At 46.3% G+C, this 14,294-nt stretch overlaps 1 protein-coding gene across 3 annotated transcripts in view; it reads right to left on the reverse strand.

Moving 5' to 3' along the window:
- The window catches only part of fbln2 (fibulin 2), a 64,361-nt gene that overhangs the window by 21,042 nt on the left and 29,025 nt on the right, over window positions 1–14,294 (reverse strand). For all 3 annotated transcript variants that reach the window (XM_048255472.1, XM_048255471.1, XM_048255469.1), the window contains exons 5-8: window positions 10,792–11,008; window positions 5,858–6,070; window positions 3,653–3,808; window positions 1,365–1,466 (exon numbers count right to left, since the gene is read on the reverse strand). In XM_048255472.1, coding sequence (XP_048111429.1) covers window positions 1,365–1,466; window positions 3,653–3,808; window positions 5,858–6,070; window positions 10,792–11,008 — 688 coding nt within the window. The remainder of the gene's footprint in view (window positions 1–1,364; window positions 1,467–3,652; window positions 3,809–5,857; window positions 6,071–10,791; window positions 11,009–14,294) is intronic.

Below are 14,294 nucleotides of genomic sequence, written 5' to 3' on the forward strand. Positions count from 1 at the left end.
ACAACAGGGCGCCCCGGCTGCCTCAGGGATGCAGAATCTATTTTACTTCCTCCGCCTGCACGTCACTCAATAACAACGTGCTGGCTCGGTAACGGGGTGGGAAGTATGTGTGTGTGTGTGTGTGTGTGTGTGTGAGAGAGAGAGAGAGAGAGAGTGTGCATGTGTATTTGTGTGTGTGTTTGTGGGGTGGGGGGTGGTGCACAGAGCCAGCAGTCTTAAAAGTCACCTTTGGCTTTTCATGTTGAGACAAAACCAGTTTATTTCCTCTGCAGGAGTTCTCCATTTCGGTCTTCAATCACACAATTACTGTGTGCCCCTAATGGCTCTGGGATGAGAACTTGGGGGAGCTCCGAGAGGGGATGGGTTAGCAGAGGGGCCATGCAATCAAGACTCACCGTTTCATTTAACAACACTGCTGTACCATAAATCGCACGGTGGCAGCAGCACACGGAAATAACCACACAACCACTCGGGCAGTACACAGCCAAACCCCGCAGAACCCCCGGATCTGCTTGCTGCCCAGGACTGAGGCACTGCCACCAAATTTATTAGCTCTCTCTCCATCACCAATTTGGCGCCTGTGTTTTCCTCATGTTATACAATAAAGAAGGCGAAAGTGCAGCTGGCGAATGTTTGATCAGGCTGAGGAACGGTGACTAAGTTTAGAAGGTTTTTTTTCGCTGCTTGTTATTGCAACCATGGTTTTTGAAGACGGAGCAATTGGCTACGCTTGGGCTGGTCTGCAGTCAGCGGGCTCTGCTGGTTAAGACATGGCAGGTTATGAAGTCTAAATGCTATTACATCTACACGCTGGTGCGCGAGCGACTGTGTCCAATTATAACACTGTCAGTCTGAATATGAATCTTGTCGAACAAATCGTTGTCATGGGTCAAGTGTGTGTGTCTTTGTGTGTGTGTCTTTGTATGTGTGTGTGTGTGTGTGTGTGTGTGTGTGTGTGTGTGTGTGTGTGTGTGTGTGTGTGTGTGTGTGTGTGTGTGTGTGTGCATGGCTGTGTTTGTTTGTGAGTATATGTGTAGGATAATGCATGTGTGCATGTTGTGTATGCTCAAGTACTTTTGTATGTGAATATGAGTGAGAAAATGTTTGTGTCAGAGTATGGTATGTGTGTGCGCATGTGTGTCTGTGTGTTAGTGTTAGTGTGTGTCCGTGTGTGTGTGAGAGAGAGAGAGAGAGAGAGGAGAGAGAGGGAGAGAGAGATGTGATGTGTGGTGATGTGAGCCTACTTTTTGTGTGGCATGTCAGAAGGTTATTTGCTTTCGCCATGCTTGGATGAATGACAGGGATTCACAAGGCTAACCCAAGTGTTTCACCGCGGTGGGATGACCAGCTGCACTGATACCTACCTTCACACGAGTGCCCGTCAGCCATCAGAGAGAATCCTGGGAAACAAGAGCATTTGGCACGACCCCCGGCTATGGAGCACCGCTGTGCACACGGGCCATTGCCTAGAGAGAGAGAGAGAGAGAGAGAGAGAGAGAGAGAGAGAGAGAGAGAGAGAGAGGGAGAGAGAGAGAGAGGGAGGTAAGGAGAGTCATTGTTATGACCTGTGTTATGAACCATGTGAGTTTAGAGTCGGAGACTAACAAAAACAGACATCCTCTTCAGACTTTCTCTTTCCTGAATAAATATCTTCAGTGCCTTCAATACCAGCTCAGTGGGAGTGCCATTTGAGTGTCCCAATTTGGAATTTTACAAAATTACAATGGTATTATACTATGAGGACACGGCAAGGAGTCTGCATTGAGGTTAATTTGAATGAACACAAATGCAAACTCCAAGCTGAGCATTGGCAACGCAACAGAGGAGATCTAAAAGGCATCGGTACCGAAAACACGGCATGTGGGTTTCCAAAGGGCAGCAGTCTTAGACCTGCTCTCCAGTCCAACTGTTGAGCAAGTCATAAAAGACAGATGCCTCATTGGAAATCATTGCTTCCACTGTCCATTTGCAATGGTACTGCGGACACCAGGTGGGACTTGTAACCTTACTGGACAGACACCAAGGGTTCCGAGGAGAGCTGATCTCATTGAGCCAGACATACATTACAGTATACATTTGGGAACCAGCACGGGAGAATCTGGTATAAAAGTAGGTGAGAAAGACTAGCACAGTTATTGCATTTGAAACATTCTAGCCAAGAGTGTGTGAACATGGAACTCAAGCAGATTGCAAAGGTGTTTTGAGATCACATTTTGACAAAATGTGGTCCGGATTTAGCAGGGGAGCTAGCCTTGTTACTGTTGGCTCTTGACGGCTTTTAACTCTCTAAATTCAAAAATCTAAACCAGTTGTCTCTGGAACTGATATTCAATCTCATCTTGAAGTCATGAACTTAAAATGACATCATGCAGGTCATTTTTCAGCTCTCATTTCTGCTCATTACGTTTCTGATCATCTGACAGAGATACTTGTCATTTGTAGTCATTCTCTATGTTAATGCAGCTTTGCACAAAGAAGCAGCAACCCAGATGTAGGAATACCTTTTACGGTATTTTAGCATGGTTTTGCAAGCATAGCTCTTTGCAAGGCAAGTCTGCTAATAGCTTGCAGGTTTCAGTGAAAACCCAGTGATGTCTTTACATCTGACTCCTTTGTGACTAGAGAGCAGATGACGTTCTGTCCACAGACTGCCTCTCTGTCTGAGCCTACTGTCAGAGAGGGACAGAGACTAGAGACTAGAGACTGCACAGCCTCAGTGTTGCCCTGCAAATCTCACTCTGGTGACCAGGAGGCAGACGCTCGCCAGTGATGAGTTGTCCAGGCGCATCCGGGCCCAGCCTGGCTCCTAATGGAACAGATGAACTTAACCCTCCAGAGGTCCTCCTCGCTGCCTCACTGCCTAATATCAAACACTCTCTCCCCTCCTGACCCCTCCTCAGAACCAGCCATCACTCTTTCAAGATGTCCCACTCCGCACCGCCAAGGCACGTTAGCTTGGCCAATATAGCATTTCCGATGAAAATCGCTCATCTAGCAAACAGATTAGAGGTGAACAGCGAGAGATAAGCTGCATCAAAGAGATGACGTTTTTTTGTCCCCATTAGGACTGAAGGGTGTCTAGCAGCAGAAAATTATGGACATAAAGTACCTGACTTTAGCGGAACAAATCCCTGGCTATACTGTAATATACACAGTAATCAGTAGGTTCCGTGGTAGAGCTTACCCACTCATTCTTTTAACACAGGTGGGTGGAGGCGACGCAGAGGTTCTGCTAAGCCTCCAAAAAAGGTCTGTACGTATGGTAATTCCAGCCTGAATGTCAACAGACAAAAGTAATGTCCCGCCATCTTTTGCCAGCGGCGAACTCCATCTTAGAAAAAATGAGGGATATATCTGCCAAAATGAAGGAGACGGAGACGGATTCCTCTCAGGGGCAGTAAATGAGAAGTCGATCTAGGCGCGGAATTTTCTGGGGTTTTACCCACAATGAAGATGGGAATGTCTTGTGGGTTAGGGTGTGGATGGCTGTGGTAGGATTTTGTGTGTGTGTGTGTGTGTGTGTGTGTGTGTGGGGTGTATAGTATGTGTTGTGTGTTGCTTGGAGGCTGACACCCTTGGATTGAGGTTGGAGAAATTCACTGCAATTACTGTGGTTTGGTGAGGTAACCTAATAGTGGCTCATCTGAATTACCTGCACATGGGTTGTGGAGGACAGGGATCTGGGTGGTGGTGGTGGTGGTGGTGGTGGCTGTTGTGGTGGTGGAGGCGGTAGAGGTCGCCAGTCTAGAGGTTGCTTGTGTGACGGGCCGCTCTTCCTCCCGAACTCTATTGTCCTCCTCCGAGTCCTCTGTGAACCAATCAGATCCACAATCAGATGAGATTAAAGTGCGCCAAGAAGTCAAGCGCTTCACAGTCACAGATAGCGGATATCTCTGATGTCTATCGGCAGAGCATGAGACTGAACTTCCCCACTCAGACTGAGATAAGATGCCTACAGTTGCTCAGAAGTGAACATTTGACTGTGGCTTTTCAGTGCATCGGTTATGCTGTGTCAATGAATTTCACATGTGCTCCAGGAATGACATTACGGTATGTTTCAACTGGAACAAAAAGAGTTTGTCTCAATTACCCCACATACTTGGTAGCTCTACTGTATATATACATCTCAGCCACTATGCAGAGTAGACCCAATTTCTATTTAAAAAAAAAAAAAAAACAAGCAATGAAAAAAAAAAAAAAACGAGAGATTAGTCTAAATCATGACAACATTTACAGATCCACACAGGCAGTGCGTTCTTCAACACCCCTTTCTCAAACCAGAGGACTCTAAATCACTGAATGTAAATCCAGGCGGCCGAGTGCCTTTTTTCAGAGTGCCCCTTTTTCAGAGTGCCTCTCTCTCCCCTGGGATTCGGCCGATAAATTACAGAATTATGGCTCCCTCATCCCGGACAGCTCCGCAAAACTCGCTCTCTATCTGGACCGCTCCATCTAAACTGGTGCCACATCGCCGAAAGAATGGGACAAAGAACGCCAAAACTGTGGAAGAATTATGCCCGGGCAACAGGACAGAATCAATCTGGACTTATCTACCAAAGCGTTTCGCTATCAGACCCCTGTCAAGAGCTAATCCAATTGTTTGAGTACCATAATGAGGGGGAGGTCAACCAGGTCATCAGAACCAGTTCCACACAGGAAGCAATTCCACGTGTTTAGTTTGGACAGAGATTACAAGAATCTAGCAAACACAAGGCAAGATAACATGGGCTATATATTCTCTCTATGAGAAAAAGAAGAAAAAAAATTCTCCTCTCCTGTTTCATTATGGAAACAAACACACACACACACAAACAGACAGACAGACACACAAACACAAACACACACACACACACACACACACACAATAAAGAATTCTATTCAGAGGAAAATACAACCCCTCAGTAACGTTCTCCATATGCATGCACAACCACACAACCTCCATACATCTCTTTTTCCTTCTGGAAAGAGGATTTGGACTACCAACAATGATTTGTTCATGACAATGATCTACTTGGACAGGAAATCAGCTTGCCTAAACACACACCAATCCCTCATTCACATCGGCTCACCCTGTCCAGAAAATACATAACAGTATGGGAAGTATGGTATGAGCCAGATGAGGTCCTGTGCGGCTTAGCTGTTGTGCTTACAGTTTGAATGGATATATCAAATTCTAGTTCTTCTTATGCAGACTGATGTTTACTGAAAGGTAAGTTCACTATATTTCAACATGTGGATATTGGAAGTATTGCTAAATACACACCACTGATATCTGAGAGTTCTGACATAAATATGCCGTTTGAAAGACTGACTATCAACATCTGTGTGTTAGTATCTTAAGAGATACAGATGCAGGCTTTTCCACTACAATCACCCAGAAACTCACACAAAAATGGATGCTGAATGCTCTTATACAACCTCAATACAACACCACTGTCTCCAACATTAACTGTCTGGAGTTATTCCTAATTTATTATACGGCTCTTCAGAATGCTGCAAAAAGTCCCACTGACTTTGCATGGGCCTTCCCAATGTTCGGAATAGAGATATTTCTGTATAATGACCACTGTAAATTATGAATGACCGATAGCTACCAATGGCAATGGGATTTGTGCTTCTGATTCATGTCTTACATATTATTCTGCAAGAAGTCTGCTCACTCAATGCAATGGAACTTCATTGAAAGTGAAAGCCAGCAAGAAGATAAGGATGAAGGTGTTCGGGACTTACTTTCTGATATTGACAGGCAGACAATACATTATCCCTCACGTGGTGTGCATTCCAAATTGTGGCTCTACAAGGTTAGATTCTAGAGGGGAATTCAGCAAACCTCACCATTAAGGGTGTTGACACTCACCTGGCGCACAGGTGTGTCCGTCCTGCAGCAGCACGTGGCCGGGGCGGCAGACGCACTGGTACGAGCCCCAGGTGTTGATGCAGATGTGGTGGCAGAGACGGGCGGCGTACTTCTGGCACGCGTCCACGCCGCCCGTCTCCTCCAGCGAGTTGGCGGCCGCGTCCTCGCCGTCGCCCGCCGAGAAGGCCTCCTTGGGGAATTTCCTGTCAGAGACTGAGGAGACGGGGGGACGAGGATGAGGGGATAGGGAAGAGGGGAGAGAGAGAGAGAGCAAGAGAGAGAGAGAGAGAGAGAGGAGACGTGTGTGTAATGCAGCAGATGTGACCGGGCGGTGCTGATAATCACCATTACATTTCCCTCTGATGTGTTTGGTCAAACTGAAACACCACATCTGTTTTGCTCTGTTATTCTCTCTCTCTCTCTCTTATTTTCTCCTCCCTCTTTCATTACATTACAACTCTCTTTTATTCTCTCCCCTATCTATTTCACGCACGCACACACACACACACACACACACACACACACACACACACACACACACACACGCACAATCACAAACACACATGAAAACAGTCCTTCTCATTAATTTGCTAGTCCAGGAAAAATAAGGTCTGACCCAAAACTAATTGCAATTTCTGGATGAGGAGCATTTGTGCAGCTTACACCCCTACAATCTCCTCACGCTGGGGAGCACTGGAATCTTTGTCTAAGTTACCGTACTTAAGATCTGTGACCATTGGAAAGTTCAGGTTGTCCCGGTTTCGCACGACATGCATCTGATATCTGTGTGATTAGTACTCTGTGAGCAACTGAACATTGAAGAATGGGTGCGTTTGTGAACTTGCCAAATACCATTAGGGTGCTCTGATAATGGTTTTATATCTGAAAATGTTCAGAACTCCAAACTGTACAAGTGTACCAAGTTTCATGTTTTTATGGAAAAAATGGACCTACCAGTTTTTGGCCTTTGACCTATTCATAAATGATGCCAATTTTTTTTTTGATTTGATGTTCCACCACTTTTGGATTTTCATGGACTTTTGTTCCATGGACCATGTGATATGGGAAGATTTCATGAACTGAATACAACAAAAGTCATATCTGTTGCCATTAGTTTTGGTTGACGTTTTCTCACAGATTGCCTAGACTCTGCCTGCAACAGATGTTGATCAAACATCTACCTCCCTAGCTGTCAATCACCCTCTGCCTGCATGCCATCCCATAACCCTGGCACTAATGAAACAGTGTAGCGAGTTAATGAGCAGCTTGTCTGGAGCATCCTCATGGTCGCTGTGGTGATACGCCTGCGTGAGTGTCTGTGTGTGTGTGTGTGTGTTTGTGTGTGTTTGTGTGTGTGCTGGCCCGTGCCTCACCACCATACCGCAATCTCATCCGCCGAGCGTGACACAATAAACACCGTCTCTGCCCGGCCCTGGCATCCCCTGTGCCTGAGGTAAACATTCCTCCCCGTCATTACCTGAGTGTAAATGCGACCGGAGCGAGGGGCCGATTAGGCCCTTTCCGCCATAATTAATCACGCCCGGTGTGAGACACGGAGAGTGAAAAACGATCCCCTCGCGCTTATAATTACTTCCCCCCTCTGCCTTTTTTTTGTAATCACACACTCCTTTATGATCCGCGTTTAAAACCCTTTAAGGCAGTGAGGAGGGACAACCACCCACCTGACTGTGTTTCTTTCCAGCAGGTCTCCATTACTGCTCCTTTCCTCCACCAGCCATTTATGTGGAAGTTAGCAGGGAGATGGGAGTGGAGAGGCGACCGAGAGGACTGACGCACTGGGAGAGGGGAGAGGGGAGAGGGCGCTTTCACAATGGATTGTTAAGTGCTCCCTTTCTCCATCTCCATCTCCCACTGGCTCTCCGTTCCCCGTTAGGTCCCATTCTCCTCTTTCCTCTGTCTCCTCTATGCTCCCATGCTGAGCTCTCGCTCCTCATGCTCTCAATCCAATCTTCCAACTGCTACATTTATCTCTCTACTCTTCCCACTTTTGTCCATTCATCCATATCCACCACTCCCTTTTCCTTTCTCTTTCCCTTCTTCCCACTCTCCATCTCTCTCTCTCTCTCTCTCTCTCTCTGTCTCTCTCTCTCTCTCTCCATCTCTCTATACTCTCCTGCTGAAAGCAGAGGAACAATGGGGGCAATAAACGCTGCTCTCTGAGTGTGGACAGACGGTTTATAGCAGAGGCACGATGCCACCGAGCGAGGGGGAACAGGGGGACGCCGAGCACAAACACATCAGCTGCTCCACCAGAGAAATGTGTCACAAACACGCTGATCCAGGGCCTCCAAAGATGGGCTTCAATCAAGCCAACTACTCAATCCTTCCCCTGCACTCAGCTGCACCCGCCCCACCCACACACACACACACACAGACACACACACACACACACACACACACAACTATTCATCACTCACTGCACAACATCAGAGAGCCAGATCCTCTCGCCAGCCACTCTGCCATTCCAGGCTGACAAACAAACAGCAAACGAAAGGCAGGACGTTTCGTTCCAAAACTGCCACCAAAACGAGGACGTTTCTTCCATTCCAGCTTGTTTTGGGATGGCGCTGAGCAGAGCGATGGGAGAGTGGGGATTAATCAGTATTCTGTCGGCACACATCGTCTGTTGAGATGGTGGCCGTGTTGGTGGCTGTGAAATGGCCCCTGGCGATAGATGCTCTCAGTGCTCTCCCGAAAAAACAAGAAAAAAAAAAGAAAAGACAGAACAGAAAGAAAAGGGAAAAAACAGAGGAAGAGAGAGAAAAGTTTTGTTGGCAGCGGCGAAGAGACAACAGCCCGTGTGACCATCTGGTCCTGATTCATCACAGCTTGTGCACATCTTTCTGCATTATTCTGAATGGTAACGTGACACCTGACCAATCAGCTCTGGGCATCTGCCTCCTCTTGTGAATCTATCAAAGGGAGAGCAGCGCTTCGGCCAGCACGCTGACACACACACACACACACACACACACACACACACACGCGCGCGCCCACGCACGCGCACACGCACACACACACGCACACACACACACACACACACACACACACACACACACACACACTTCTACATGAGAAACGGAGGGCGTAGCCACGTCTCCAGGGCCAAAACATGAGCAACAGCAGGACACAGACCAGCTACTCAACAACATTTGAAAACCTCTGACAGGCTTTGATATGTTCATCAACATATAGATATCTGAGAGAGGTCAAACTGAAGCTCCCAGAGAGATCCGCAGTGACTTGTAATGCTAGAATACACTAAACTGAAAACTAGACAAAAATTACTGCAATGAGATCCTGAGCAAACTTACACTCCTTTACCCACACACACACACCATGTCAGAAAATTGTGAAAAAATGTCAATCTGTTTGCCAAAGCCCAAGACTACGTCCTCAAATGCCTTGTTTTGTCCACACGCCAATGATATTTTAGTTTACACACACACACACACACATTCCATTTGGTTCCATTTTGTCCCTGGCTCTTGCTTGCATTCTTGAAAGTGATCATAGCATGTGTCATCACATATGAGCGATCCAATCAGTCTGCTGGACCAGAAAAGTAGACATGACATTTCAATTTGTCATCATTTCAGTGACCATGCCATTGGCGCTGGCACGGAACACTTACAAGTCATACGCCAACATGTCAGATTGCAGTATATCATATTCCATTCATCATCTCATTATATGATGGTGTTTGTGGCTGCATGAATGAATGAAACTCGTAATTAGTCATTTGTTGTGGGAATCATCGGGGGAATCCAAAGACTAGAGTTGAAAGTGGCAGAAAATAGTAAATGTACCTAAAATGCCTAATGTCATGCAGAATCAAAACACTGTCATGCTCCAAGTTAAGTCCACAAACTACGGACCAACAAACTGTCGCTGTTATAAGTCCACCGAATTGCTGATCTACAAGATCGCCCACGACTTTCGGACTGGTATGCTTCCAGTGATCTCCAGACTAACAAGGCCTAACGTTCACGTTATCTCCAGACTGCCAGTGAGTGTAAAGAACTTTGTTGACGTTGTGGAGACACAACTGTGCGCAGTTTCACGCGAGTCATTAATGCCCTTGGATATGTTCAGCCGGTTGGAAATTGGAGTAATTTTATTTATTTATTTATTTATTTATTTTTATTTATTAATTTGTTTGTTGTCTGTCTTGTATGTCTTGGTGTCACGGGTACGCTGGCGACTACGCCGCTCCGTTCGCTATTGTCTTTGTTAGTCTATGTGTCAATGACAATGTCTTATATGTGGAGCGCTTTGGGTTGCACTCTGTGCATGTTAAATGCGCTATACAAATAAAACTGACTTGACTTGACTTGACTTGACTACAAACAGTACCAGTACAATGAATATGCACCATAAGTGCAGTTCTTCTGTAAACAATACTTCCAATCTAGCTGGGGACCTAATGATGTTTGATGTTTAATAATATGGATACCATTCAGAGGTGGAAACAGCACATAAAGACATCCCATTCCCAGAGTTTAATTAAACAGCCACAGTATGATTGAACCTATCAAAGAACAGGACACAGAGGTACCCATGACTTCATTAATGCATTTCACCATTTGACTAGGAAAAGTAGCACATGTGTGAAATGGGAGTCTTGGTTGTACAGATTTTAATTGCATTTCTAATAGAATGGAAATAATCCTGACTCAGTGCTCTGTGCAATAATTCCCGACACCTGAAAGATCTCATGCTCTATGGAAATGCATAAGGAGACACCTTTGTTTTCACTGTCAGACACTCAATTTCCACCGTTTCAAAAGCTAAGCCACTGCAATGTGTCTTGTGCTAATTTGAGTGAGCTGCAACCAGGAAAAAGATGTGAGGTGCCATGGCGACCCACGCTGAACCTCTGCCGTTGGAATTCTGCCTTTGGCTCTGCCCACCTTTCTCTGGCGTGGCGGTGGGCCTGGGCATCTCCTTCCTCCTGAGTGCGGGTCCGTCTGGCACGTACCCTCCCAGCGTGCCCTCTGCGTCCTCCTCCTCCTCCTCACAGCAGGTCAGCAGGATGTGGCCACAGGGGTAGTCCAGGTACTGGTGGGAGTGGCAACCGAGGCCCGCCTCCCGCAGCTGCAGGCCCAGAGAGCAGCAACTGCAGCACTCCTGGAAGGACACACACACACACACACAAACACACACACACACACACACACGCACACACAGAAATATTCAGCAAAACACAAACGTCATTACTCCTGAGGGGTTCCACACCACGCAGAGAATTGCACAACACAACACAGACAGCATGGTCACACACACACACACACACACACACACACACACACACACACACACACACACACACCCCAAGCATTACGCAAAATAGCAAAACACAAAGTGAGGGGACCAAAGCAACAAAGAATATTACACAATATATCACAAAACTACACACAGCATAATAATCTCTCTCTCTCTCTCTTTCTCTCTCTCTCTCACACACACACATACACACACAAAATATCCAGCAAAACACATTCTTCATTACTCCAGAGGGGTGCAACATTGCACAGAGGATTACTCAACACACAGCAAAACAGAATCTCTTTTTCACACACACACACACACACACACACACAGCGCTAGTTTTAAAACAGCACAGCCACCCTCCATTTGCACCATTAAACAAGACCATCTTCATCACTTTATGATATATATAGCAGCCAGCCACCACCGCAAAAATGTATTTTACACCCCAGAACCTCTGTTGAGAATAAATAACAAACAACTGCAAAGCACAGGGCATAGCAAGCTGAGCAAAGCCTCCTGATCACACACGAACACATTTCCATGCCATCCATTGTGGTGTGGACACCCCTTCAAAGGGGATTTGTTTGGGTTTGAGGCATTGCTTATGGGCATAAAATCATATGAAAAGCTGCTGGAGGAGCTTGTAGCGAGTTTACCAAACCCAGCAGCCTGGGGAGAAGAAGCCACAACATCCGTTTCCCCTCCAGAAAAGGGGATTCCTAGACGTCTGGTCTGATCGTCTGATTTCATTAGATTCACCCATTACTTCTGATGAAGCAGACACAAATTGCTGCACCTTTGTGGACCTTCCTCAGGCACAGTCACTGTGAGGTTAGCTGGCTTGCTTTCAAATAGATACCCCACACACACACACAGACAAACACACACACACACCTATGACCCATTAGATCCAATTATTATAGTCCATTGCAACATGATACAGAAAAGTGCAGCAAGCACTCACCGCCGGGCACACAGTAAATGACCAAGCGCACAGCAGCACAGTATAGGCCAGGCCAGGCGTCCACGCAGACATGGTGAGATGGGTGTAACAGGCCGTGACAGCACAACAAGATCAGAGGGGAGTTCAGATCAGATACAACTCTGATGCCCTCCAGGTCAGGCACGTGGTCCAAAGGCAGCTGGTTTTTGGTTGTTTTTTTGCCACAATGCAGAACACACATGGATGGATCTCTGCTGGCACTGCTTGTAGTGACAAGTTACATAACGGAGTTGTAGGTAGCATAGATGATTAGCGGTAAGCCAACAACACACCACAGGTTCCATTCCCAACATCTGTCCCACCCACGAAGGGTGTAGAGCTTCATCACAACACCACCTGCAGCCCACGACACAGCATCAAAAAGCTCAACAGAGCACCGCATGTAGTACAGCAGTGTAGAACAGCAGAACTACATCATCTATTAACCCGCTGGACAATGATCAGATTAATTTGGTCCTGAATCTTAATTAGAAGCTGCACACCACTTTGCTTTGTCACACAGCATTGATATACATAAATAATAAAGCCTTTTTAATAAGTCTGACAAATAACATTAAACATTATGCAAAGATCCACTATACAGTGGTGAAGAACCACAGCCTTTAACACACACATCAGTTATAAAGACCAAATACTCCATAAAAAACATGCCACAACACACAGAGGAGCTTAACTGATTGTAGCTCTGCCAAAAAACCCAAACCCAATACCCCTAGCCTGGCAGCAGAGGTTAAACACAAGATAATATTGGGAAACATGAAGCTAAATGGCTTTGCAGAGTGGTCCATGGTGATGCGACCAGTAATCTGGCCCAGAGTGCAACACGGCTCACTGCTGATAACAGGGCCTGATTTGTTGTGGCCACAAAAATGTGAGGCTGCATTGTTGCTGGGAAACACATGTTGAGTGCCTTGGCCAAGACAGTGCGTTTCTCTTGGCATGACAGTGTTTGCACTCTGCCTCTGCTAAATCAAACCATATACTCTGCTGTTTTGATGCAGCAGGGCAATTGTTCAGTACCAAGAGAACTGGAAAGATCGACCAAAAAATGTACAAATGCCAGAACAGCACAGCAACTCTCTCTGACTCAAGCTAACTCTGAATTAAATGTCCCCCTTGTGAGATGTTTGTGTTCACAGATATATCTGAAAATGAAATCTTGGGGCAAACAATCCGCTGCTTCTTAGTCTCGGCTATACAAAACATATAAAAATTCGCACTGAAAACAAAGTGTGATTTCCTGAAACAGATTCAGTAGATAGCATGCTGGCTTACGCTGGAACACAGGAGAGGGCACAAATATGGCTGGCTGTATGGTGGGGACTGCATGGCTAAAACCAGTAACCCTGACCTCAATCAGACACGGCAAAAAAACACACCATAAACACCTGCCTATGGACACGTCATGGACTCTCAGTCATGCACAGACTCTCAGTCAAAATGTCGGTTTTGGGGCACAGTCGCTGTAGCAGTCCTGGAGTGCCTTGCTGTATGTGTTCAAGCTGTTTTCGCTTGAAATTGTGGCTTTTTAGGGCTTGTCATGCCAGGGGTCAATGGCTGCATTCCCCACAGCTGACACAAATAAATAGCTTTGCGTGAATTTTTTGGCAAACACATCAAAGCTCCCTGGCCCCAACGCTCTGGAATTAACATTATATGGATATTCAAGATATTCAGCATTTTCAGACCCAGAGTGCCGTTCTTATTCCTACATGGGGGAAAAAAAAAGCTGAATTAGATTGAGAACACTTTCAACTGACAGCGGTGGGGATTTGGGGCAGACGGACCTCCGAGCGTGGCCTCCACAGCGTGGACGTGGACCTGCGGCCCATGGGGTGTGTGTGCCGTGTGGCTGGCTGAAAAGCAGTCGCCCCTATACATGACGTGCTGATTGTCTCATTGCTGTCTAATGAAAAGCCCTTGTTGCAGATGGCAGTAATCACCATGCAGATAGTGCTCTGCTCTTATCTCAAGAGAGAGACGCAACTACTTTGTTTTAGCCATTTAGGTGACACTTTTATCAGGTTGGCTTCTATCCAGACCAATGTATTAGTGCAGATCTGTCAAACCCCAGATAGAAGCTAGTTCTGGAATCGTGCTGCATCCAGGCCGGATGTGGGCTAACGTTGGCTGCCGCCT

The sequence above is a fragment of the Alosa alosa genome, chromosome 10, assembly GCF_017589495.1.
Source record: "Alosa alosa isolate M-15738 ecotype Scorff River chromosome 10, AALO_Geno_1.1, whole genome shotgun sequence".
NCBI classification, from domain to species: Eukaryota; Metazoa; Chordata; class Actinopteri; order Clupeiformes; family Clupeidae; genus Alosa; species Alosa alosa.